This window comes from Berghia stephanieae, chromosome 5, assembly GCF_034508935.2.
Source record: "Berghia stephanieae isolate SIO BIC M18660-M18661 chromosome 5, UCSD_Bste_1.3, whole genome shotgun sequence".
Classification (NCBI taxonomy): Eukaryota; Metazoa; Mollusca; class Gastropoda; order Nudibranchia; family Aeolidiidae; genus Berghia; species Berghia stephanieae.
Window position 1 is genome coordinate 51,063,038 of NC_088364.1, and position 26,953 is coordinate 51,089,990.

The 26,953-nt window shown below is 33.1% G+C and overlaps 1 protein-coding gene across 2 annotated transcripts; it reads right to left on the reverse strand.

Annotated features, from left to right (window-relative positions):
* Positions 1–4,852: 4,852 nt before the first annotated feature.
* LOC144973141 (uncharacterized) lies at positions 4,853–26,043 on the reverse strand. 2 transcript variants are annotated; one of them, XM_078915238.1, is made up of 12 exons: positions 25,858–26,043; positions 23,393–23,503; positions 22,459–22,678; positions 21,664–21,737; positions 21,150–21,277; positions 20,642–20,729; positions 19,038–19,171; positions 18,712–18,796; positions 16,112–16,236; positions 15,393–15,542; positions 10,616–14,090; positions 4,853–5,847 (listed from the first exon to the last, which is right to left on the reverse strand). In XM_078915238.1, exons 2-12 carry the CDS (start codon positions 23,492–23,494, stop codon positions 5,659–5,661), a joined length of 4,770 nt encoding a protein of 1,589 aa, XP_078771364.1. In that variant the 5' UTR covers positions 23,495–23,503; positions 25,858–26,043; the 3' UTR covers positions 4,853–5,658. The 2 variants fall into 2 exon arrangements, with proteins under 2 accessions (XP_078771364.1, XP_078771365.1); XM_078915239.1 differs by having other exon boundaries at positions 21,664–21,734; positions 25,858–26,032.
* Positions 26,044–26,953: the final 910 nt, after the last annotated feature.

Below are 26,953 nucleotides of genomic sequence, written 5' to 3' on the forward strand. Positions count from 1 at the left end.
AAATGACAGAATATTGAGAATGTTTTGTGAATACTTATTCATGATGGTTCTAATAGAGCAAAGGGGCCAATGGAATACGAGTATACCCCAGTTTGTGTCACTATAATCGGAGTTTTATAATAGCTTGCTTTCCTTTGAATGAGATGCTGAAGAGATGCAAAGTGCTTTCTAACAAATATAACAATCCAAGGTATTATTTGTTTATGTTTTTGTGTTTAGGGGTTTTACATTTTAAGCGCTTAGAGTCTGGTGTCTCGGAGTTATAGCGCTATATAAGTTCTCAGCATTATTATTATCATCATTATTATTACAGCACCAGCACACTTTTAGTTTACATCAATGCCAGCAAAAAGGAAGACAATATGGGTAAAGTTGTAAATCTGAATTTAGAATTACCGAAGAAAAAGTATGAAAATTGGGACTGGTTCAAATAGGCTATAGAGAATCCACGAGCAATCCATCATTACCTAAAAAACACATCCAGGCTCAAGAAAAGGATCCCGCTATTAAGGATGCGCTAAAATGCTTGCAAAACACATACATATATACAAAACTAAAAATATAGTAAAAAGTAAAAGTGAAATGATTTACAAGGAAAAATATATAATCTCTTAAAAATAAGGAACAATACATCTGACTGCTTTTGAGCTAAGGATCTCTGCCAGGAACAGGAAAAAATCTAGAGAAACTTGGAAAGAGAAAACTGACATAAAGAAGATAAAAGACACAGCAAAAGTGACCTCTCCACCCATTATGAGAGGTCAGAAGACCCCAACCAGACCCAGATACTACTGAAGGGACATAGGAGTAAAATATAAACAAAAACAAACAAAAAAACACCCTTGAATGACTCACTTTAACATTAATAATATCGATCATCACCATGAGATTAAGAAAAAAGCCTACTTTAATCCAGGATTGGAGCATTTTTGCCAAAACCAAACAGGAGAAAATCTGTTGTTTTTTTGTTTTTGTTTTTAAGGATTTTACGGCGCTGGCAACACATTTAGGTTATATCAGCGCCAGTAAAAAGGAAGAAAATGGGATAGTAAAAAGTTCTGAAATTACAATTAAAGCACCCAAGAGAAAGTAAGACAAAGGGAAACTGGAAACAAATAGGGATCAGATGTAGATTCCAAGAGCATACCACCAATGTACTTAGTTTGAGATCACCTATAAGTCTCATTCGGACAAAAGCACAAGACCCAACAAAGAGGAATACACTCAAATGCTTACATTATACATTCAAAATAAGAAATATAATAATACATAACAGAGAGATGATTTACAAGGGAAAAAAATATCATCTCCCAAAACAATAACTATGCATTTGACTGTCTCCCTCCCAGCCAAGAACTCCGGCCAGGATCAGGACAAAACCAAGTAATCTCATTCCAAGACAAAGACAGAAAACAAATTGGAAAAAAAAGGTCTAAGGGGATAGAAGACACAGTAAGTGCCTCCCTGCCCACTATGGGAGGCAAGGAACCCCACCCAGGGAGAAAATCTACACATGCAAGAAATAATTCTGTTTCCTTGAAAAATTAGGATCTTAATCAGACCAGGATCTTAGGTATAAACAACTATTTAGTTTTAGTAACTCTTCCTGTCCCAAAGAGGAAGTGGCCCATCAATGGTGCCAGGCAATTATCCATTATGGAATCCTTAGTCAAAAAGAAACACGTTTTGTTATTCTGATTTACTCTATATACAGAGTGATCAGGCAATTAAAATTTTAACCCTAATAGTAAAGATTAAATATTATTTATATACTTGTAGGAATAAATGTGGCATTTAATTTTATCACAACCGAAAGCAATGCGAGGAACCACAATTAGATTAACAAGATTAATTGTGTTTGAAAAAACATCAACCAACAGTATTAATACAACAATCTAATTTTCTTCTATTAAAAATAAGTGGAGAATAAAACAGAGACGAATCATCTGATTAAGAGTAACATACTTGATGACTATTTTAATAATCAATTTTCAATATTTCAAAGTAAAGGAAATAAAATTACAAATAGCATGGAAGAAAAACAACACTTTCATCCTTTATGTTTTACTGATTTCCGGCAGTGAATTTTATTTTCATATTTATTGAGCTCTGTTCGCTTTGATGCCATTTTTATAAAATTTCATTTTTTGATAATAATAGTAAAGCTAAAGAAAATAAATAATTTGGCAATCTGAATTTCTGAGTACCTATACGCTTACAAACTCTACATTCTTATGGAAACAAACAAATCTAAAAATGATTTGACCTTGCATTTATTTAACTAAATATTGTGCAAGCGATTTAAGCACAATGCTATTGACTCATTTTTGCGTAGCTGAATCATTTTCGATCTGCAGTCATCCCAAAAAATGAAATAACATTTTCTGACTAGACTAAAATATAACAAAATATAAAGACAAAAACGTTCAAGAGTTCTGGAGGTAAGTAATGAATGCTGTTAATGTCAAAAAATGCACCAGACTTCTGGGTTTAACTGCTGAGGTCCCATATAAAAATCATGAAAATAATGTATAATATCAAAATCAGTATAAAGTGTCTAAAAACAATTGGATATCTTGTGCTTGTGACAACACGTGTGATCCATAGTCTCAAAATGGCATTATGTCGGAGTGAACTAGATGCTTGAAATTGAATTTAATATACAACTCGGGTTAACTTTTGTTTTATTGAAGAGAGTGAATAATGTTTCTTATTTTGCCTAATAATTAAATTTCGAATTCATTTTGTGGCGTCTGCTTCATCCTGACAAAATATTAGCTTGAGGAAGTTGGTCAGATATATACATATAGTAAAATCATTTATGTTATTTCATACTAACGTTTTCTAATAAACAAACGTGTTTACTTATCCAACCCACATGTGATAAATTCAAACAAAACCTTTCAGCTTTGAAAGAACCAACCCTATGATACTCTGTAGTTATAAAAGTAGTAGTTATTATTAATCTAATGCATTTTTAAGAAAAGAAATTACAATAAATGTTAAATATATTCATCAATAGTTTGCAGTGAAAGTTACTTGGAAGAATGCTATTACACACTCTTATTATTCAATAAAACAATGATACACAACACTATAAAACAACTTTATTACTATAAGAGATCTTTTATCAAATAACTCACTCTCACTCTCTCTCTCTCTTTTTCAAACAGTTTCTCTCTAGAACTCATTCAAACTGGGACCCTGTTATTTATTTGTTTGTTTTTTGGCATTATACATCCAGTCATACAAGTTATAATAAAGCATAATGTTGACTTTAAAAAACAAATGGAAATTCCATTCAACATCCTTTTCTGTACATCATTGACTGCTGCATTACAAGAAAACACAGCACCATTTTATTATGTGTCTTGATCTATCCCTTGAATGGGAGTGGGCGCTTTAGGAATAAACTTCATTATCATTATCATTTCAGGGTAATAGCAGTATAATATTGCACCATTACTTCAATATATTCTTACTTAAGGTTCGACTTCATATGCAGTTTGACTGGGGTTCAATATGACCATATCAAATATAATTACAAACTCGTTGAATATGACCATATCTAAAGACCATATCTAATATAATTACAAACCCCAGGAATATTTTTGACATAAATTTTGAATGGTTTCTTGTCTTGGAGTATAAATATTTGAAGAGAGCATGACAGATGGCGTTTAAAGTGCATCACTATGAACAGAGGCTTAATAGATCAAACAGCGCTTTAGTCTTCTGGCACATTGTCTAGCATTGAATGTTGACATCAGATTTAAATTTTAATGGGTATTAAATGAAGACATAATTGACGTACCAGGTGTAAAAATCAATATCAGTTTCAAAACCTCCATTTGCCTAGGCATTTTTACAGAAGCGTCAAAGATTCATTTCTAAACCAGATAGAGCAATCATAACGAAAATCTTATTTAAAAAGGCTGTATCCTGCATGTTAAAAAGGTAATTCAAAGAAATTTCTAACATGTGGACTTTCTGTATTTAGATTTTTTTTTTCTAAACCTTGTGATACAACCATCTTTCTCTGCCTCCCTTCTTTCAAATATAATATTGTTTTATGAAACTCAGCAACTTTATTAAGTGAGCTTCGAATTAAACAATAACAATGAACGTTCACCCAAAACTTTAATTAACACTGTCATTTAGTTTTAAATGCAATTTGAAGAAATGACATACAGTATTTTCCAGAATGAACAGTTGTGTTAAACAGCATAATGATCATACTTGACACAAATATACTACCCATGTTATAGATATAGCAGTGCAAGTGCCTTTACAAATAACACACAGGGTGATTAAAAGAAGCAATATTAACCCATTTCTCGAACAGGTTTACTTGTTTATTGTAAAAATAAAAAAATAAAAATATACATATGATGACAGCTTTCTAAATGAATCCTCATAAATATCGTTAAGAGTTACAACTTTAGCAGCTTTGTCCAAATTTCATGGATTAACAATATATTTTAGGTTCAGAACACTTTATAAGCTACTCATCAAGAAAAGAATGAGTAAATCACAGAAGTTGGAGATCAAAAACAAAACAAACAAACAAAATAGAAAAACGATTTAAGTTTCTATGTAATATCCATTCTAAGCCGGTAGATAAATTGTAATATTATGAAAGCAAGATTGACAATTCAATGACAACAAATTGCAATGGTGTTGCTTCCTGGAACTTTCAGACCAGTTGTTGATGCATATAAAGCTGGTTCTGTCAGGCATTGTAGTCATGCTCCCTTGATCCGCTATCTAATGGAGCAGTTGAAATATTTAGCCTAAAGATGACATTTCCTAACACAGATTACAAAAATACAAATTATTATTATATTATATATTTATTTTTTCTTTTCAATTGCTATGTCAAGTCATTTAAATAAAAAATGAAACAAACATGAAATAGACAATGATGGTGAACAAAGTCATAAAAATAAAAACATTGACCTTTCACCTTTATCGCTAACTTGATTTAGTATAGGAATTATGAATCATTATGGGTATTGCAATTTGTGCAAAGGGAGTTATATTCGTTTTCTTAATGTACACTGCGATAAGTGATGATGGTTATAAAATACATAAAGAAGTTGGAAAAAGAATAATTATATAAAATAATAACTATACTAGCATGACTGCATGAATTTATAATACATGGCATATTTCTGGAATGTATCGATATTTTAAAGCTCTGTAGACAAATCTCAGTGGACTCTAAATTTTCTTTCAATTAATAACAAAAACGCAAGACTGCGACCATTCGTCATTTTAAACTACCATTTCAAGGTTAAATATTGCACTTAAGTGGTCAATGATTTAGTTTTAGTAAAGAACAATGGCTGCCTGTCATGACTAAATTTATTAAACCATAACAATTGTGTAGGAAACTAGAAACATAAAAAAACTTTTTCCAAATTCATCTTCAATATTTTTTCTCGAAAAGATTGCCTTAGAGTTGTCTTCTTTCGCAAAGACCATGAAAACAATTTTGATTCACTTTTTCAATTCATACATTAATTACAAAACATGTTTTGATACCTTTAGTAACAACATGATAATTATATTACAGTATCTAGTGAAACAAATTATATATCCGTCATATCGGGGCTATTCTAAAAAAGACACTTATTGATAGAAAGAAGTCAAAGTCTATATCAGAGAGTCAAAAGGATCAGTCACTGCTGCAGCACTTGTTGTTCCCTGTGAATCACTGGCTGCACCTTCATTCAAGCCCTGTTCTTTGCTGCTATTTTCCGATGGCATGATAGGATCAAAACCGAGACCCAAGAGATCCATCGATGGTGAGGATGTTTTATTTACTTCAGTTGTGGAAGAGATCTGAAGAAAGAAATGAAATCAAGATTGAATGTTAGTAGCTGTCGATACTTTCTGAGAAGAATAGGTTGGATTTTTTTTATGGCTAAATAAATACAGTTAATGCATTAAAATTAATTATCAATGAAATACTGCTGTCCTGATCATACAAAATAAAAGTTAAAAGTTTCAATACATACAAATTTCATTATTCTTCTAGTTTATAATAAATTTTAATTTAAGAAAAAATAACCTTTGCCAAAATATAGATGATAAACAATAATCCTAATGGTAGCTCCTTCCTCAACATAACATGCCCCCCCCCCCCCCCCTGGACTCTCATATAAGTTGTTTGGGTAGAAGACAAAATATCAACATGAGCAGAATTCTTCCTCCTGCTTTGCTTTGGAAAAAATAAAAGTGATTTAAGGATCCAAATATCAGGAAACAGGGGTGCAATTTATGCCCAATGTGTACTAAAGTTGTTTAAACTGAATACTCTGGAAGATACTCATACAAAGTTGATGTTTTGCATCACCTTGTGAATACCCTTTTTTACATCTCAAGAGTAACTATTAGGCTTAATACGATATACTTAATTAAGATCGTATCCTTTGCTGAGATGGAGAACTTTATTGAAATCATATCAACATTAAAAATATCTAATGTTGGTGGTAAAAATGCCATTTTTACAAGGATGACACTGACATTTGAGGAATTAGAGACTTATTTAATTCTAAAACAAACAAAAACAAAAAAAAATGTAAAAACGATTATTTTATCAAATTAATACTATAAACGTAACATGTTGTTAGAACGATTATTTGTAGCCCTAAGTAAGCTGAATTCAATTAGAATCAAAAGATGGTGACATCTATTAAGAAACAAACATGCTAAGTGCTGTAACTAAAAAAAAATATCTTAAAGACCAGAAACCAACTCAAATCACATACAGGACAGATGATAACATTTAGTACTTCATGCAATAGTTAACACCAACGATACCTGGTTAGTTACAGGCTATAAATCAATACTAATCGTACGGGTAAAATTCTTTTAAAAAGTCCATCACCACCATCTCTTTCAGACAGTTATGGCATTTACACTAGAGAAAAGAGCAATAGACCAAATATTTCTTTTAATCATCAATATGGATTTACTTTCACGCCACACCATTAGTATCCCTTGTGTAAACACTGCATCAAAGTATTAATTGATATAAATATATTGTCAAACTAAATGAAATTTTAAAACAAAAGTACATCCAATACAGCCAAACTATATCTTTTATCTCCAGACTGCATATATCTGATATTCGAGGAGGGTGAATATTAATTGGTATAATTATAGAAATACATTCCTTAACAGTCCGTACATTCACAAGCTACCGACTATTGGATTAGGGGTAACAAAGTAATACTCTTCATCTTTTATATAATAGCTGGTGACCTCCTAGATAATCTATCAATTTGTTAAGGCAAGTAAATAGAGAATGGGTCATCAGCTAGTCTACTTGGTGAACTAAATTTTGTACTCTTAAAACTTATTCAGAATGGCATTCGTTATGCCAATACAGTAGATCCAAAAAGTTAATATTGCACTATATAATATAGTGTCATTGAGGTTGTTAGAGTAGGAGCTGGGGTTTGAAATAATTATTTTAATCACATATAAATTGGGATTGCATGTTTGTACATAAGGGCATGGCATTAAGCAAAAAGACTTGAGATATGTGTGATGGTCTGATAAGACGAGTCGGATGTCATGTTGATTGCTCTCAAAAAAAGATGTTTTAAAAACCTTTTTCATTAACCACAGTGTACTGACATGCCTTGAACTTTGTCCTTAATAAAATATTTTAAAAATTTAAACTGCATTTTACTAGAGAAGGATTGCTTTGTACATTTACACAAATACCAGGGATTCAAATTATTTTTCACCACATGACACTTTTTGTCAGGCCACCATACATGTTTAAAAGATATCACACAGATCAATGGCTTAAATCCATTGTTGCAGTCTATGATAAGCATAGTCCTTTTGTATAAAATTACACTGGATGTTAGATTCAACATGTTCAGATCCAACGAAACAATCCACTCAACAAGAAAATTATTTTTTATAAACTTATCAACATTAGAAATCGTATCTTACATCCAACGAGATCACAAACACAAAATAGAACAAATCCTAAATGCTACCAATCCTACTGTATCCAAAGTCAAATCTATGAGTACTTGAGAATTTGCCAAAGGCTAAAACAGTCGAAATCAAACAATTGACCTCCCAGTTTATTTAGTGGAAAAAAAGTTTTCCATGCACATTTTACAAAATTAAATGATAGTAATAATAGCTTCCACTGACAGCTAAAAATCAACTGAATATCACATCAGAGGAAATTATAAATTATTATTATGATTATCATCAAGATTATTATGATTCTCATCATTATTATTATCATCATTCTTCTTCTTCTTCTCCTTCTTCCTATTATTATTATTACTATTATTAATATTATTATCATTATTATTATTATTATTATTATTATTATTATTATTATTATTATTATTATTATTATTATTATCATTACCATTGCTTCAGAATTTCTAAAATTCATAACTTTCCGACTGAGTGAAATTGTAAAATGGTTATTATAACTGGAACGTAATTATAACTGGAATTTAATAACTCATTTGTACTAGTTTTCAAAATCATGTATACAATCAATTGAGATCAAACAAAATAATAAGTGAATAAAAGAAACAATGAGCAAAAAAATAAAAAGTTCCAAATACAAATGATTCACATGAGAACCGAATGCAATTTAACTTATTTTTTTGCTAAAATAAGATTTTTCAAAATTTTATTTGTGAACAAAAAAAAAAAAAAATAGATTTAACAAACTTATCAGTTAAAACACAAGTTTTTCTTCTCTTCTTCAGCCACTTTGAGAATATTTAAAATCACAATATACTTTTGTAAAATGTTGCCAAATTTGGTGATACTGTATAATAAAAAGTCTTTGACAAGGGGGAAGAGTTAAAATTATTCACTCCTAAACATTATGGGGAAATTACCCCTCGATGAGATTCAACAAAATTAGAGGAAGCAACCCAAGTTTATGGTTCCCCACTCAAGAGTGGGTGCCCACTTGTACTTGTTCATTTCTCAAAATGCCCAATCGATTGATCTTATTCCAAAACTTTGTGCCCGTCACACCAACAGAAGTCATCAGTTGGGCTCATGGTTCAATTTCCCTTGGATTTCGCATTTTATCAATTGACCAATAAAGCTTCTATTCATCAATTGTTAAGGGAAGAGTCAAATGTGGGATTGATTCAGAGATAAAACATTGTCTGGCATTTCTTTTCAACTTGAATTTTTGTATGGGTCTACATTAGAACTGAGTGGCATTTATAGAGAGGGTACAGGCTGGTGTTGATATTTAATAAGGCAAATAAAAGGGCTATTAGAAAATAGAGAGCTTAATTTATGGTTTATATTGGACAATTTATAATCATGTATTATTTTCGTATCTACATTAGCATGATTTTTAAGATAAAGGAAATTATTCAGTTTTGCTAACTTGCACGCATCATGTCTCATCCTTCATGCTCGTTATTGCTGTTGGCTTAGGACCCATTGTAAAATGCCTTAGTGGATATTGTGATGTCTAAAAGTAAACGCTCACATTTTGTAATTTTTTTAAAAACCTGTACCGATAGAAAAAGGGTATATAATAAGAATGTAAGGAAATAATTGACGCAAGTTGAGTACATTAGTCCAATGTGAAAGAACAAGAAAACATATCTCATCTATTGACTATTATTCATCTAGCTCAAAGGGTCAAATATCAGAGAATTATGGAAATATATCGCTTCTGATGCATCAAGAATTGTTACCTTATATGTTATTTCTTACTGGTTCCTAAACTACTGAACATTAAAAATGCATAAACCAGTGTACAATAACAATCAAAAATGTTTTACTCATACACCATTGTTTATCCAAAAATAAAAAACTTTAACAACAATACCAACAACAACCATCAAAATATTTCTATTTGTGAGAATCATACCATAGTGTTTCAGTATTAAAAAAACAATAGGCTAACCATTTTAGAAATTTTTTTAATGTTCATGCTTATATCCATGCCAAAATAAAGGGTGAAATAGTGTAAAATGATGAATGCTGGTGCTTCAGAAAAATTAAAGCGACAACAGAAAGTGACCAGTATGATGAGATAGAACTTAATTTTTTTTCACGTGTTTTTATTGTGTATTCAAAATAGTTTAACAATTAAAAACAAAACAGGCTTGCTTGAAAGTATCCATAAGCTTTGATCTGAAAATGAGGCATTCAGTTCTCTTGCTTCAATCATCATCATATGGATAAAGCCAACATAAAGACCATATAAAGTAAATAAAAATTGGAGTTCACTTAAATGTTATGGGTTTTTAATGAGGATTATTCAAAACACATGCAACAACTTAAAGAATTACTAAATTTTATACCTCGTTTTAATGTATTATAGAAAGAGAAAAAAACTGTACTTTGAACCTTTTTTTTTATATTGAAAAACAATTTAGAACAAATTAATAACGATGTGAAAAATTGGATTGATTAATACAATTAGACAAAATAAAATTTAAATGAACGTCCAAAATCAATATTTGAAACAAATAAAACAAACAAAATGCACAAACCAATAGATCAGTAACTTCAGGGAGTAAAGCCCAATGAATGTTAAGCAGACAACACTGATATAGTTTTTTTAGAGGAGGTAAATTACCTTTGAGTCTCTCATCGCGTCAATGTCTATGGCTAAAACCTCTGTGGACTTCTTTGGGGGCAACGTGGAGGCATGGGATGGACTTTTAAGTAAAGCAGTAGATAGAACAGGCGAAGAAAAAGAAGTGGATTGAAAAGAGGAAGACGGCACTGTTTGGGAAGAATGGAAGAGATGAGTTTTCTTTTCCAAAGAAATTGCAAATTCATCGTCATCACTCAAATTCACAGGACTACCGCCATCCTCTTGTGATGAGTCCAACTGGAAATCATCAAAATCCTCCATTAAGGAATAGAAGTTACCCTTGTCTCTAGAAGAATTTTTCAATGGCGAAGAGAACTGTAAGCTACGATTTCGATGTTTGGCCAATGTGCTGGCCACTAAACTTGAACGAGGAATGGCGGCAGTAGAGGAATTTTTTGAAACAAGAAGTTCTGAATCTGAAAGACATTGGACCATTTGGTTTGAGATCGGAGACTTATTTTTGTCATTGTCTGTGCCTGCTAAGCAGGCTGAGTCAGATTTATTCATCGTTGCAATAGTTAAAACACTGGTACTGGCATTGCTACTATAGTGACTATTATCTGTTTCAAAGTCCAATGACCAATTAGATATATTATTTTGATCTCCCTCTATTTGGGACTGGGATATTGCATCATCCATTTCTGGCCCTGTGTCATCTTTTCCAATAAGAGAATCACCATAGAAATCATCCCACTCATAACTATCACTTCCAAATAAATCGTCATCCCGATGCCCTACAGAGCTCGTCTCTGAAGGAGTTGGAATAGCCTCTTCTGAAACACAATAAAGAGGTTGATGTTCCGGTATTGTCTCTAATGTTGGAACCTCAAACACTCTTGGGGATTTAACACCTTTAGAGAGATAAATTTCACTAACAATTTTCAGATCTTGTTCATTTAAGTCATCAAAAGGAATGTCTTTCTCAGGATAATCTGGATCTAAATTTTCCTTGTTGTCAAGGTCAGTTTCAAATCTTGTTGGTGGCTGACCTGTGTCAAATGGATTCACACATATATACTCTCTTTCACTGCCAGAAGTACTACTCGTATCATCATCATTGTGATTATATTCAGAGTCATCAGAGCTTGATGATTTTGCATCAGCAATGGAATTTCCATCTGTTTCCTGGGCAAGATCTTTATCCTCCACATTGTTACTCAATGAACTTTCTTCAAGCTCAGTTGAATCGCTGTGATGATCTTTGTAATTAAAATCAGCTTCATGCAAATTGTCACTCATGTCATTTACAACAAAAGCCCTGCTGCTGATTTCCTCTGATGATGACATTTCTTCAGCATTCCTTGAATCAGTAATGACACCACTGGCATAGCATGAATCACTGGTAAAAGTAGTAGCAGTTGGCACAGCAGAACTACTCTCTGTTGTACTAAAGCAGGAGTTACTGACACCAGACTCTTCCTCCTCGCTCTGATCGGGAAAGGAATTGGAATCATCACATTTGTACACAGTACCTACCTCATTATCCACTGGAGGTTGCAAAGAGGTAAGAAGATCTCCTCCCTGCATCAAACCTGTTGTTTCTGGGGTGGTAGCTGAAGCATTGGTAAAAATATCCAGTCCAGAGAAATCAGTTGCTGACGATGAAGTTATATTCTTCTCTTGATTATCATTTTTTGCATCCTCACTAAAGGCAGGAGAAAAGATGTCAATTCCTGCTTGCTTTTGCTGTTGTTCTGAGACAGTGGATAAGTTGCTCTTGGTTTCAAACGCTGAAAAATCAAATGGATCAGAAGTCAATGACTCTGAAGTATTGAGATCAGATACGGCTGTGGCTTTAGGTTCTTCATTGCTGAAGGTTGCAGATGATGCTGGTCCAAACATATCATCAACATTTGGTGCAAGATTTGTTTGCATCGTGCCTGCATTTGATGACACTTGTGATTCAAATCCAGAAAGAAATGATTCTGGGCTCGTCTTGTCAGTGGTCTGTGGCACCTCTAGAGAAGGACCTTCAACAGAGTCAGAAACAGCAGGTGGACCTTCTAGAAAGGAGATATCTGAGGAACTAACAGGCGAGGATACCTCTTTTTTCCCTGCGTTGTCTACAAAAGGCAAACTATCTTTGGCTGGTTCAATTGTTTCTGGGAATGAGGTGTCCCATCCACCTAACAGACTACTACTATTGAGACTGGAAGAAGCATCGATTTCAGATTTATTGAAGAAAATGGCAGCATCTTGAGAAGATGTAGAAGTGGTCTCCTCAGTAGAAAATGGATTAGTTGTATTGGGTGGACTAAAAGGATTGGAATTAGTTGACTGATGCACTTCACTTTCAAAGGACAAGTTCTCATTTGTTACATTTGATGTAGATTTATCCAAACCACTTTGAGTATTATCCAACTTCTCTACTTGAGTGAAATTGTTGTTATTTGAAGCAGGCAATTTATCTGATGCAGATTGGACTTCATTTTCTGTCAGGTCTGTTAAAAAATCAAATGATCCATTTTGTGAAGAAGTAGATGGGGATTGTGATTGATGGGATGTGATCTCGGAATTTTTTTCCTTATCTAACATAGATGGCAGGATAATATCAAAGCTGGAATCAAGTTCTTGAAAATTACTGGATTCAGGTCCACCACTGGATATAATATCTTTACTATTTTGAGTCACATTGGTGTTATTAGTAAAGCTGACAAAATCATCAACTGTATTGCTGATATCCTGGTTTGATAGTTCTCCAACCATCTTATTTTCATTATCCATCACAGGAGTCCCTTGAATTTCAATATCTGACTCTTGAATTGTTTTTTTTATCTCAGATGACGTCAAGCTACCAAATTCTTGTGTTTCACTAACTCCACTGGCATCATTCAATTCTAATGCACTGTTATCAACCGTGAAGCTCTCTGCAGTAGTATATTGAGAATTGGGTGTATTCAGAGCAGTCAAAAATGATGTTGGAGTTTTATCTTGCCCATTCTTGTCAACAATTGGTGTGCTTGTTGTCATTTGTTGTGCTGATTTTTTAGACGGTGTCAATGAGTCAGGCACTGAAGACTTAACTTCCATCTCATCATTCACAGTTGAACTTTCTACAGTCCCTGATGCATCTTTTGTCAAATCAAATTGAAGATTGAGTTGTTGACTGCTGATAACATCTTGCTCTACACATGTGTTGTCATCATTTAATGTGCCTCTGCTTGCAGACCTGCTGTCTATTTCAGATGGAGCAGACGACAGCTTATCATCAAGATTATAACGAAATTCAGAGGAAAAGCTACCAGCTAGAGCTATAGCACTTCCATCTTCACTTGCAAGACTCTGAGATCTTGACTGTGAGCTTGGAATCAAATGATTCCATTTCTGGTCAAAATCCAATTCGTCAGCAACTTTTTCTACTTTTTCTCTTGACAATTCGTCCAAAATCTGATGAGCTGGTTCTATGCTTATTCTCTCAGCTGGGTCTTTCCAACATTCATTCATTAGGGAAGATCTGTGGAGGAAATACAAACAAATGAATAAAAATCATAATATACCTGAACATTTTGCTCTCCACCAAAAGCTTTGATTTATTAAATACAGTTTCGCCATTTTAAATATCCAATTCTTAATTGATTACTCTTGGCTACTTGTACGAAAAACAAATGAATACAAAACTTGGTGTGAGAGCATTCTCGTGTTTTGTTCCAAAAATTTGGAATGCTCTCCCAGGGAGGCAGTTTAGTTGTTTTTAAATGTAAATTATAGATTTAGGGATCAATTTTATAGCGTAAAAGGTTTTCTTATAAGTGGGACTTTGTGTGTGTGTGTGTGTGTCTCTGTGGGTGTGTGTGAGTGTGTGTGTGTGTGTGTGTGAGTGTTTGGGTTTTTTTTTGTGTGTGTGTAAAGCGCTTAGAGCCTATGTATGAATTAAGTGCCATTTAAGTGTTTAATATAATTATTATTGTTATTATCATCATCATAATCATTATTATTATTATTATTATTATTATTAGTAGTAGTAGTAGTAGTAGTAGTAGTAGTAGTAGTAGTAGTAGTAGTAGTAGTAGTAGTAGTAGTAGTAGTAGTAGTAGTAGTAGTAGTAGTAGTAGTAGTAGCAGTAGTAATATAATTATTATCATTATTATTATTATTATTTACAGTTAAAAAAGACAATGACGTGTGAAAGGTGTCACAACATTTTTTTTCTTTGACAGAGAAGACAATCCAATTGATGCTCAACAGTTAGTTGTCACCTTACAACTGACTATGGCGAGAAAATATGTATCAAGAGCCTTTTGCAAAATCACAACTTGTACCACCCACATTGGGACTCCAACCAGGAACCTTCAGGTCACAAAAAAAAACCCCGTGAAAATAAATTGAGCATTTGTATCGCACAATTTCCACTAAATGTGCATAAAGTGCTTTACAGCAATACTTAACATGTAGGACAGGATATGTTGCACTTGGCGATCTTACAATATGTTTCCAATAGAGACAACGATTTAACAGACAGGTATTCATTTTACACTTGAATATGGTGGAGGACTGTTAGTAAAGAGACTTTTCCAAGGACTAAACTACGCACTGCTCAGAGTGGCACTCGAACCTAGGACCTTTTAAAGACAGGCGTCAGATCACAAGACCACATAGCCTAATACAATATAATTGTCATACCACAGACCATACAAAGCCAAACAAACTCTGATAATCTGACTTAAAAATCCATTGTTTGGTATAAGATTCATGCCGCATGCCACCGTAATACAACATTAAGTATTCAAATTCAAATTATCAAAGATCCCAAACTTACAATTTGCTGTGAAAAGGAACTCTAAGAGGAATGTCAGCAAGAGACACAACCCGATCAATGACAACACCCTGCAACACTGCCTCATCTGTCAACATGTCATATGGCTGCTCTGCCATGGTGAAGACCTCCCACAATAGCACTCCAAATGACCTGAAAACAACAACAAATTTGCAATTGCAAATCCAAGTTAGCGCACCAAATTTCTAAAAATTAAAAATCCGAAATACATGTGCACGCGTGCACACACATACACACACACTCACACACATATACTCAATGTATTCCTTTTTTTTCAGTGTTTTTTTGCTCGAATTGTTTTGGTTTTTGAATGTATCATGTGTTATTATTTTTTGTCTTGCTTTTTAATTTAAATTCAAGTCATATTATGAGAAAGCATACCACATGCAGAATTAGTTACATTTAGAAAAGTTTTCAACAAAAATATATATTGACACTCATTGTCCATGTTATTTTACAATTCATGCTAGAATTGTCTACAACAACGAGCTCAGTGGAAAACACACAATGAAGTAAAATGAACAAAATTGTGAGGTGTTTATGCAAAACCCGTCGATGTCGCATGAGATAATTACAAAATTCAAACTGCATTTTGTTCAGAAATGGTGCCTCTATTCAAATAAGTAATAATAATATGGAATTCGAATTTTTCCAACATCTGACTGGTTTTCCAAGATAACCTCTCATTTGTCAGAACTCACCACATATCTGACGCCTTGCTGTAGTTTTGAGAATACCATCTACTTTCTCCTTCCTTCATCACCAAGCAATCTGGTGCCATCCATCGAATTGGTAATAATTCATTATTACTTTGGAAATAGTCCTCCTGAGGATGAAAAGGATAAGAAAAGTGTCAAATGAGGTTATAAAAAAAATGAAATTTGTGTCGCCCGATGAGAAATCCTGCCACATGATGCAAGTGGCTAGATTGAGTTATGAGAAATTGCAGTAAAAAAAATCTGATATGGTTGATTATATCTCTATACATCATTTAGCTTCACGAGACAAGGATAAAAAAAAATAAATAAATAAAAACAGAAGGAAAAAAAACAAAAAAACAAACAAACAAACACAAGTATTTTTATGTTACTATTTATTTAATGTTTAAAATTATTATCAATGATTATAAAAACAACTATTAATAACCAAGATTAGTAGATGACAAAAAATTGTTATTAATTTTCTTTAAAATTTTGTCTATTATTGTTTTGTTAGAGTTGTTAACCAAGAAAAATTCACCTGACATAATTTGGTCTTTGAACTTTTGCAAGCAATTAAAAAATACGATGCTTTAACTGAAGCACGTTTTTCACAATTTCAATAAACATTCTACCTCAAAATAGAATTCAGATATTTTGATAAAATATCTATAAAATATGCTATGTCATCAAGGAAATAGAAACATCCGTTTTGATCAAATGGGAGGGTTTCTCGTGTACCCCACATTTTCATGTCAAATGTTATGAAAATAAGAACAGATCACATGAATTTTGAGGAATAATAGAAACCACAGAAAAATAAATTTGCCTCAGTTTTTCTAACTTCAGTTATGACAAATTACATCATTTACATCATATTTGGCTCAATTGAACTTACTCATGTACTCTGTAAACCAAAACTTTAAAAATTTAATTCTGTCACATTTTGACAAAGTTATGACAATTAAAAATGGCTGCCCCAATGGATGTCCGTCATCGACAGACAGCTGTCATTGAATTTCTTGTTTTCTAAGAAGAAACTGCAAGTAACATTTTTAAACGCATTGGTAAAGTCTATAAAACTCAGGCATTTTGTAGAGGCAGTGTTTTAGGTGGGTTGAACATGAGTCAAAGAGACAATCCCCAAAGACCCAAAACTTCAAACCTGAGAAATCAGCTGGGAAAATTATGCCAATAGTATTTAGGGGCATTAGATGTGTAATGCTCGTTGATTTCCTACCACACAGCGCCACTGTCAACTCTGAACAATACAAATAGACCTTGAAGCAACTGAAAGCAAGAATTCGTGAGTTAGCCTGGCTTTGGAGATGGGACAAGTATTGTTTCTTCATGAAAATACCCTTCCACACACAAATGCCAGGAAAAGGGAGGTAATCGCATCATTTTGATGGACAACACTGTCTCACTCTCCTTATTAATTCACAAGACTTGACACTTGCAGGCTTTAATCTTTTTGGTACATTGAAGGAGGCAATGAGGGGACATCGCTTTGAAGATGACGAAGAAGCCAAGGCAGTAGTGAAAAATTGGCTCAATGTTTAGTCAACTCAGTTTTAATAGGACAGGATAAATAACCTTGCAAAAAGGTGGACTGTGGTTATTGAGAGGGGTGGAGACTATGGTGAGAAGTAGCATTCTACTCGGGTAATGCCTCGCTTTAATTTGAGGTATAATGCATGGTATTGATTCAATTTGTTTTAAAGTAATAAGCAGAGTCCTATTACTTTTTGACTCACCCTTGTAAAACAATGGGAATTCAATTTAACAAAACTGAAATGGGACCAACATACTGATAATATTGTGGTAAAAACAAATCGCATCCTTGACTTCATGAGGTGGAACCTATACCAGTGCCCCCCAAAGGTGAAAGAACATGCATACAATCCTTTAGTTAGACCCGTATCAGAATACATGTGCACAGTGCACATCCTTATTAGCAAAGGCCACATCAAGAAAATCAAACAAGTTCAAAGGGCAACTTCTTTCTCACCAAAAATTATTTGATGAACCAGTATGCGTAACTGAGGCCCCGAAATTGTTGCCATGGAAAAAAATGGAGAGTAGACGGAAAGAGAAATGCCTCCAACTTCTTTAAAGAAATAGTATATTCCAACAAAACAGCAGTAAATTCTCTTCCACAATATTTTACAAAACAGCACAGTATATTCACAAGAAATTACCAAAGCAGTAAGTTCACCATTCCAATACAAAGAACAACACATGTCGAAACAATTTTTTTCCCCCAAGAACCATCAAGGAATGGAACACTCTCCCAACAGAAATCCTAGATATTACCAACAACAACAAATTTGATCAACTATTAAACAATAATTTTTCAACTCAATAACACAAGTCGCCATATAATTTGTATAAAACTGCAGTGGTGGTTAATTCACGTTTTGCATATGAAGACATTGAACTTGATATTACTTCAAAACAATCTTTCAGCAAATATTTGTGTGAAAATATTTATCAATATTAGAGAATGTTTCAGATCAGTCAGTGTTCTAAGAGAGAAGATGAAGGTTAAGAGGATGGAGAGGAGAAAGAAATAATGAAAAGAAAGATCAGAAGATATTCACCTTGAAAGTCTGTTCCGCCATCCCATAATCCCCAATCTTGATTTTGTAGTCTGACATGACGAGACATGCTCTTGTGGATAAATCACTGCAGATAACAAACAAATCACAACATGAATTCCCAATTTATTAATCTGAGATATACACAGTTGAGAATTTGATGCAGCTAAGTTTTAAAAGTTAAATGACATTTGTAACTCATTTAAAACCATAACAGCATACAGGAAAGACTTTGTCTATAAGCAAGCTTTCTTATTTGAAGCTCAAAAAAATAAACCTTTATGTGGCATTAGAGAATTTCCTCTTTTATCAAAGGAAAATAAACCTACCAGTGTACAAAGTTGTGGCGATGAATACATGCCACACCAGCAGCGATATCTATACAAAAATGTAAGAGTTTGTTTTTCTTCAGCAGTGTGTCCATACTTTGTCTATGAGATTGAAGAAATGTTTTCAAGTCACCCTGAAAAAAAAAAAAGAAACAAAAAAAAAAGCCCAATGAAAAACATAATTACACACTGAAAATAAAGATATATATATCTTTTTTTTTCTTTCGATATACCATAAATTGAAGTCTGAAAAATCGCACCTTTCACAGATTTTCAAAATAAAGCTAAACCACCCAGCAGTTCTAAATCTTGCTGAACTTTCATCCAGATATATTCAGGGTTTTCAGGAGTAGAAATAAAAATCATCAATAAAGTTCATAGGTATCAATATTTCAAATGAAACTAAACACGTAAAATACTTGGAGGTAGGTTCTATTAATGCCAGCAAGGCTCAACATAAAGATCAAAATAAATGTGTACATAAGAAGGCGCATGTCATCATAAGATTTCTCTAATGTATCACATTAAGCTGCCAAAATAAACCAATTCTAGCCACAGATTGTTCAATTTGGGATCTACACCAACAAAAACAAAAAAAAAAAGGAGAAAAAGAAAAAAAGAAAAATTACAGAAGAATGCAATAAGAAATGTCACAAATGACTACATATGCACAGGGTAAAAACTCCCAAGTGGACAATCCCCTTAACATCAAAGAATGTAGTCGACAAATTTTACTGACATGAGTCAAGGAACCTTCTCAAAACAACTTATGAATTATGAATTTATCCATGATTTCTTACCAGTTAAATTATTTCCAGTATCTCTCAGCCAATCTTACTGAAATTTGTGAAGCATAGTAGAATAAACAATATCTGTGCAATGGTCGCTGTTCAGTGTGTTTATATGGAACTTTTTGAGGATCAAGTTCTTAAATATAGCTTTTGTAGAACTGTCTAACCCTTTAAAACTTATCATGAATATAAAATCATTAACATTGGGACTGACTGTTGTCATTGATGTCATTATGTCATCACAAAACGAAAAAATATTAATCTGATTAAGTCAAGATATTGGTAAACAAGCGAAAAATAAACTAATTAGAAATATGGTATTTTTATAAGATTTTTGTTTTCTTTTTCTTTGTGTTTTTTTCCACTTTAAGAAACTGTATTATTTCTCCTTAATAAAACAAATTAACTTAACCCAAGTCTACTCCTTGTGGTTATAATTTAAATTTTCAGCATCTAAATCACCCCGACGGGTCACAATTACAATATAATCAATCTTTAAAGAATTTGATTCACTTTTAAAATGGTTGCACATTCACTATCAGACACACTATTTATACATAAAAACTTTCAGACTTTTAGGATTCACAAGGGAAAAGCCATTGATGTTGATATGTTTGACTGGGTTTTTTTTCTTTATTATATGACAACAAATGAACTGACCATCTCATTTCGAATCCATTAATAAAAAATAAAATTGCGGATAACAATTATTGTCTCATTTGACACTTTTACTGAAAATGATTTCATAGAGACAAGGATTCTTGCCCTAAATCTTTTTTAAAGAATGCATAACACAAAAGAATCAATACTCACATGGGGTGCATACTCCACAATATATAAGTAGGGTCTGGTCTCTGTACACTGCCCCAACAGTGCTATGACATTAGCGTGGTCAAGGTGTCTGAAAATGATCATTGTTTCAAAATAACAGGGGTGGCAATAAGCATGTAAACATTGCAGATGCAAATTTCATTGAATTTCTTGCAATCGTGCTAAGTTTAGGGGAAAGTGAAAATCAAAGTAAGATACATATTCAACAAAAACTTTTCAATCCACAATGAAAAAAAAAAGTCATTTTTAAATATACTATTGTTTTGTTGTTCTGTTGATTTTTGTTTGTTTTTCTTTCGGGAGTGGGGGGGGGGGGGGGGGAGAGAGAGGGAGAGAGAGAGAGAGAGAGAGAGAGAGAGAGAGAGAGAGAGAGAGAGAGGATGTTGATTTCTTCTATTTCTTTGCATTGCTTTTTAAAATTACTCAATGTGAGGGAAAAAATCAAAAATTCATTGATAATATTTGACACGTAACTTATCCAAATATTCACCTGTATGGTAAAATCTCATCTATAAATTGCTTTTCTTCAACACTAGATGCATCATCCTTCAACATCTTGACCACAACTTTGTTTCTCATACTTCCAGTTGATATCCTCAATGCCTCAGAAAGAATAACCTTAATGAATGAAAAGATGATTATATTATGAAAAAAGCCATTTCTCATAAAGCTTTTTAGTGATCCAGACAGACACTTTATTATACAAATATAAAAATGTAAATACTTTAAACGACAAAGAATAAATTTCAACCAAGCTTTTGGTAATTATGTATTATGTCAAATGTAAATAAATAATATTACTTAAATACAAAATTGGTCATCAGAGTAAACACTTTTCAGCAGTTGTCAAAACATGTAAAATATTTTTTAACTTGACAAATTATACAAAGCAATGAAGACTAACATGATAGTTTTTTTCTGAAAAAAAAAAGGGAAATATATAATTTTATTACAATAAGTTAAGAGAAAGTATTGGGACATTTAAAAAATAATATGCAATCAACCTGTCCAAACCATCCAACTCCAAGAGGATTTAAATAAGTCAGGTTTTCTCGAGGAAATAGGCGATGAGAACCTACTGAAAGAAATAAAAAAACAAACAAACAAAAAACATGATTTTTCAATAGAGGCAATATTTTTCTTTATCATAAGCAGTGGCTGTACACTCAAATAACCAAAAATAAATTCACACTTAAGATAAGATCAATTGAGTCAGGTTTTGATAAAATTATAGAGAATACAGATCAAGTTTCAAAGATGGCAATTTTATTGAAAGATGAAAATACCTCACATACTAATTAATTTGATCATTAGAATAAAGACAGAGAAAATGGTAATCAAATTTTAATCATCTCCATTATGGTAATATCAATCATTGTTTCTTAATTTTTATTTTAAAACTTTTAGCTAACAGTATGCCATATAATAAAATCAACAGTAACACTTATTTTCGATTTTATAAGTAAAACTCAAAGGCTTAAGATATTCATTTCTTGTTTTTTAAATGAGATTTTATACAGCACACAAGGAGCGCCATTGACAGCACAATATCCCTTAAATAAAAGTGCTTTACAAGATTTCCCAAGCTAACAATAACATTGATGACTATCTGTTCCCAGCCACCAATTCAGCTAATACTCAAATACAGTAAGAAAATGTGAGTTGAGACCTATTCCAAAGACGTAATTCTTTTACTCAAATCTCTGATTGACAGGATACAAGCTGATTATTATATCACTAGACCAAATGACTGAACGAAGAGGGAAAAAAATCAGATTAAAATACAAACTGTGACTTACCAAAGAATGATGCGCCAGCAGTCTGACTGTCTTTATCCATGGACAGAATCTTTGGTCGGAGAGGTGGCAATATATCAGATTTTGGTGCAAGGTCTGGAATAGGTTCGATAGTCACATGACTCTCATCAGACGGAGTTGCAGCCGGCTCCATATCAATTGCGAAAGCATCATTGTTACGACCAGCTGTGCCTTCTTCCACAAAACTTGGGTTTGAAAATGGCTGTTAGAGGGATATTATCAAAACCTTGGTAATACAAAATTGTCTGAATATTTTGAAACATCAAAAAATAATAATTTAATTATCACATAAAATTATACCATTGCACCACTACACCAATATGCATAAATCAAGTAATGAAAAATATCTGGCTATGCTAAGTGCATACAACATCGTGCAGTACTTACCCCCCTCCCCCCTCCTGAGTTTGAATAGAATTATTTAGAGTCGAAATTTAGTCAGTCAAAACTTGAACGAGAATAAAATTATCAGAAATTTGTCACTGATACAGCAGCAAGGTCCCTCCTTTGTTTACTAGTGATCAAATGGCCACCTTGCTTGTTCTTGTCAAGATATATGCGGTGCATACGTTGTTCCTAAATACAAGTCACTATTATGTAATTAGTTGAAGCAACATAGTGAAAGTCACCAAAAAGAAAAACTCTGTAAATGCCAAAAATTCTACAAAATCCCCATCCCTGCCATGTAAACTTTACGATATTTAAAAATAAATGGCTGTACAGCAGCAAGGCCCCTATCACCATCTAACTCTTTTATATCGAAGACCAGGTTGCCACCTTTTTTGTTCTTGCTACTAACCATGTAGTGTAAAGTAATTAAATGACATCCGATAAAAAACAAAACCACCATGTGTCATTATCCAAGGGCCCTTATGTATTCAGAATAATTTTCCCCATGAAATGAAATGAAACTTACAGAAAATCCTGGCTTTCGTTTCATAAAACAGTTCAGGCATCCAAGAATAACAACCACCAAGCACAGTGGTGCACCTATACTTAGGATGATAACAAGAGCCATCTCCTTTCTCTGTTTGATGAAATATGTATAACAACAACAAAAATTCAATTTCAAATGTTTATCCAAAAAAACAAAATAATAATAAAAAAAAAAAAAAAAAGAAAAGAAAAAATGTGGTAAATTCCTGATAATCGATTATGTATCTTCAAAGGTTTCAATATTGCTCAAAAGCTAGATACAAGTACAAAGCAAGTTGTTCCTTAAAAGCATAACAAATTGGGAAAGGCAGTGTCAATTACCACAGAGTGAGTCCTTCGTAGTTGACGGTTATCAACTACCAAGGAGTAAAATTGAAACTCTTTAGGTTCATGCGGTGATTTTAGAGAGAATCTAGAATCTCGTCACTTTCCAATCATTCATTCGTTGTCAATCGTTTTGGAAAGGTTTGAGTCTACACTCATCAGCATTTGTTTTAAATTTTTATAGGTCTTTTCAGGAATTCGAAGACAAGTTTAAATCATATCAAAACAAAAATTGTTGTTTTTGGATCCAAACTTCCAAGATTCAAAGGTAACAAGAAACAGAGGAATGAAGTAGCAAATCCCTGCCGAGTATATCCGAAAGATTTTTTATTAAGAGTAGGATTTCCTTTGTTTTAAAGGAAAATATAGTGCACATCAGTAGCTAAAAGAGGGAAACGAGTAAGAGACAAAGGAGAAAATGGAAGAAAGAAAGAAAAGAGAAAACGAGGGTATTATTATATTGTTAACAACAATGAGAGAGAGAGAGAGAGAGAGAGAGAGAGAGAGAGAGAGAGAGAGAGAGAATGACAGTGAAACAGAGAGAAATAGAGTGAGAGAGAAAAGAGAAAATGACAGAAAAAAAATGATAAAAGAAAATGGGAGTATTAATATAAAAAACATCACTCCGTGGCAATAACATCACTTTGTGACACTAACATTACTCTGTGGCAGTTAATAGTACATGCGTATATGACAAACTGACATGGTCCTTGGCAATTGACGCTACCAGGAAAATGAAGTGAAGTAAAAGATGACTGTCAGCATTGAAAAGAAATATTAAAGGTTTGATACTCCAAGTGCCTATTTTGAATCATATTTGAATTTTTAAAATTTGATTAGTTTATTTGTAATTTCAAACAAACCATGAGCCATATTCGAAATGGATGGATTTATTGATGAAAGAGAGTGTTTTCTTCTTCTCTTGAATTATGTAGGATCACTCTCCATTTGACATCCACATGAATACAATAATAAAAACATAACACTTTTACTCTTACTGACATTACTAATCTTTCACACAAAAGGAAACAACTCTTTCAAACACTTGGTGGCCTCATGATTCTGCAGCGTCAGGTGGCAGGATGTTCCAGAGTCTCGTATTTTTGTGAGCCTCTGTTCTTGTATGTACGATGGACAATTTATGATTATGCTCCCTTGATCTTCTGGATTTTGGTATGTTTGATTTTAGGAAGGTGAATGCAATTTGATTGTGAATTATTTTATTTATGGTTGTTATTTTTGTCTCTCTTAAACTCTTTAGGTTTGTGCGAACTGTTTCATGCCCAAGCCTCTAGATTAGATGTGTAACATTGTTGTATATATATATATATATATATATATATATATATATATTATATATATATATATATATATATATATAATATATTATATATATATATATATGTGTGTGTGTGTGTGTGTGTGTGTGTGTGTGCGCATGTCGCGTGTTTATGTGTCTGTGTGATGGACATCCTTTTAGTCGTTGGTTTCGGTGGAAAAAATTAACTAGACTAGTTTTGATAGCTTTGGATGAAATGTGTGAAATATGGTTTCAAAGAAAAAAGGGTAATTAGTATTCGACAGTAGGATGCGCTGACCACTGACATGAGCCGATCAACAAACTGGTTGTCATCATTCATTTTCATGAAGATGGCATCGGATAAGAATATAAAGTAATCTTTACAAATTGGCCAGGAGAATAACTGCATTGGCACTGTTGAGTGAAGACATAGTGGAGGCTGAGGTGCCATAGACTATCTAGCTAGGATAGATTAGAACTTAAACTTTATTCTGAATGACAAATTAATAAATGAATGAATAAAAAAAGCAAGATCAAGGATGCTTCAAAATTCAAAAGAGAGATGAACAGAGATCACAAATAAAAGCCTTTATAAAATTCTTGCCCACGGCGGTTTGGGGCGAAGCAAGAAAGTGCACTGTACATGTCTAAGTCTAAGTCAAAGCCAATGTTTGGGTTTCTAGAATGAGGGGGCGGTGTAAACGAATCAAGAACTCGACGAATTATCACGACAATAGTATGGGTGGGAACAAAAATAGCTCGGTAAACACGGAAGTTAATCGCTTCAAAGAGAAGAATAAAGAGCACCCTCGAACATATACCTGTATTTCTGAACAATCCCTTTAAATTTGCTTATAACATAATGCACTTTAAATTTGGGGGTGTTGTTTTAGGTCCTCCTGAAACAAAAGGAGGCGTGTCATTTCTCGGTGAAAGTTCGGTGGCTCATCAATTTCACAACCCAACAATCACTGTGTGTAGCGTAGGTCAGAGGTCAATTTCAGCTTGAGAAGTGGGAATATTACCAAAGTCAGTTGCGAATATTTCATGTTGAAGTCTTTTTATTTAAAAAATTACTCCTTCATTTCAAATATCAAATTTAGTGATAACGAAGTCCACCGTTTATTGTTCTGCGACACAATCATCAAATGTTTTACTTTCGAATTCTATGACCACTGTGATTATCCCCAGACACCTGTCTGGGGATAATAAAAATTTGTTATCCCCAGACACCTGTCTGGGGATAACGAATTTTCATTATCCCCAGACGCATATTTGAAACTCCGCACTTTTAAACAATTATCCACATTCCAGAATATGGAATGTTTCCAGATGCACATAGAAATAAGGAAAGTTAATAAAATATCTATAAAAACATAAAATTAACCAACATTAAAATCAGTTGTTACTACATATACACAATATGGGTCGACTTCGAAGTGGGTGTCATGGCCGAATGGTTTAGTCGTCTGACCTTGAAGTTTGACCATAATCGACGTTGTGGGTTCGAATCCTGGTAACGTCACTTTTTTTTTTTTTAAATTCCGTCTTCTTTTTACAGAACGTTGAAAGGGATAAATGTCCCATCCATCCTCCCCCCACCTCTTTTTTTTTTATTATTAAACTTCTCTCTCTCTCTCTCTCTCTCTCTCTCTCTTCTCTCTCTCTCTCTCTCTCTCTCTCCTCTCTCTCTCTTGTTTTTTTTTCTAGTTTCTAGCAAATATATTCGTCCCCACTCCGATCTCAAATAGTGTCTAAAAAGAATAAATAATTAAAAAGCAAACAAACAGAAATATTCAGCGAGCGACCAAATGGTCAGATAGAGGAGAAAAAGATAAATAATTGTTTTAAAAATAAAAACAATAATTGTTTTAAAAATAAAAACAATTTAAGAAATTCATGCTCAGAAACGGAACA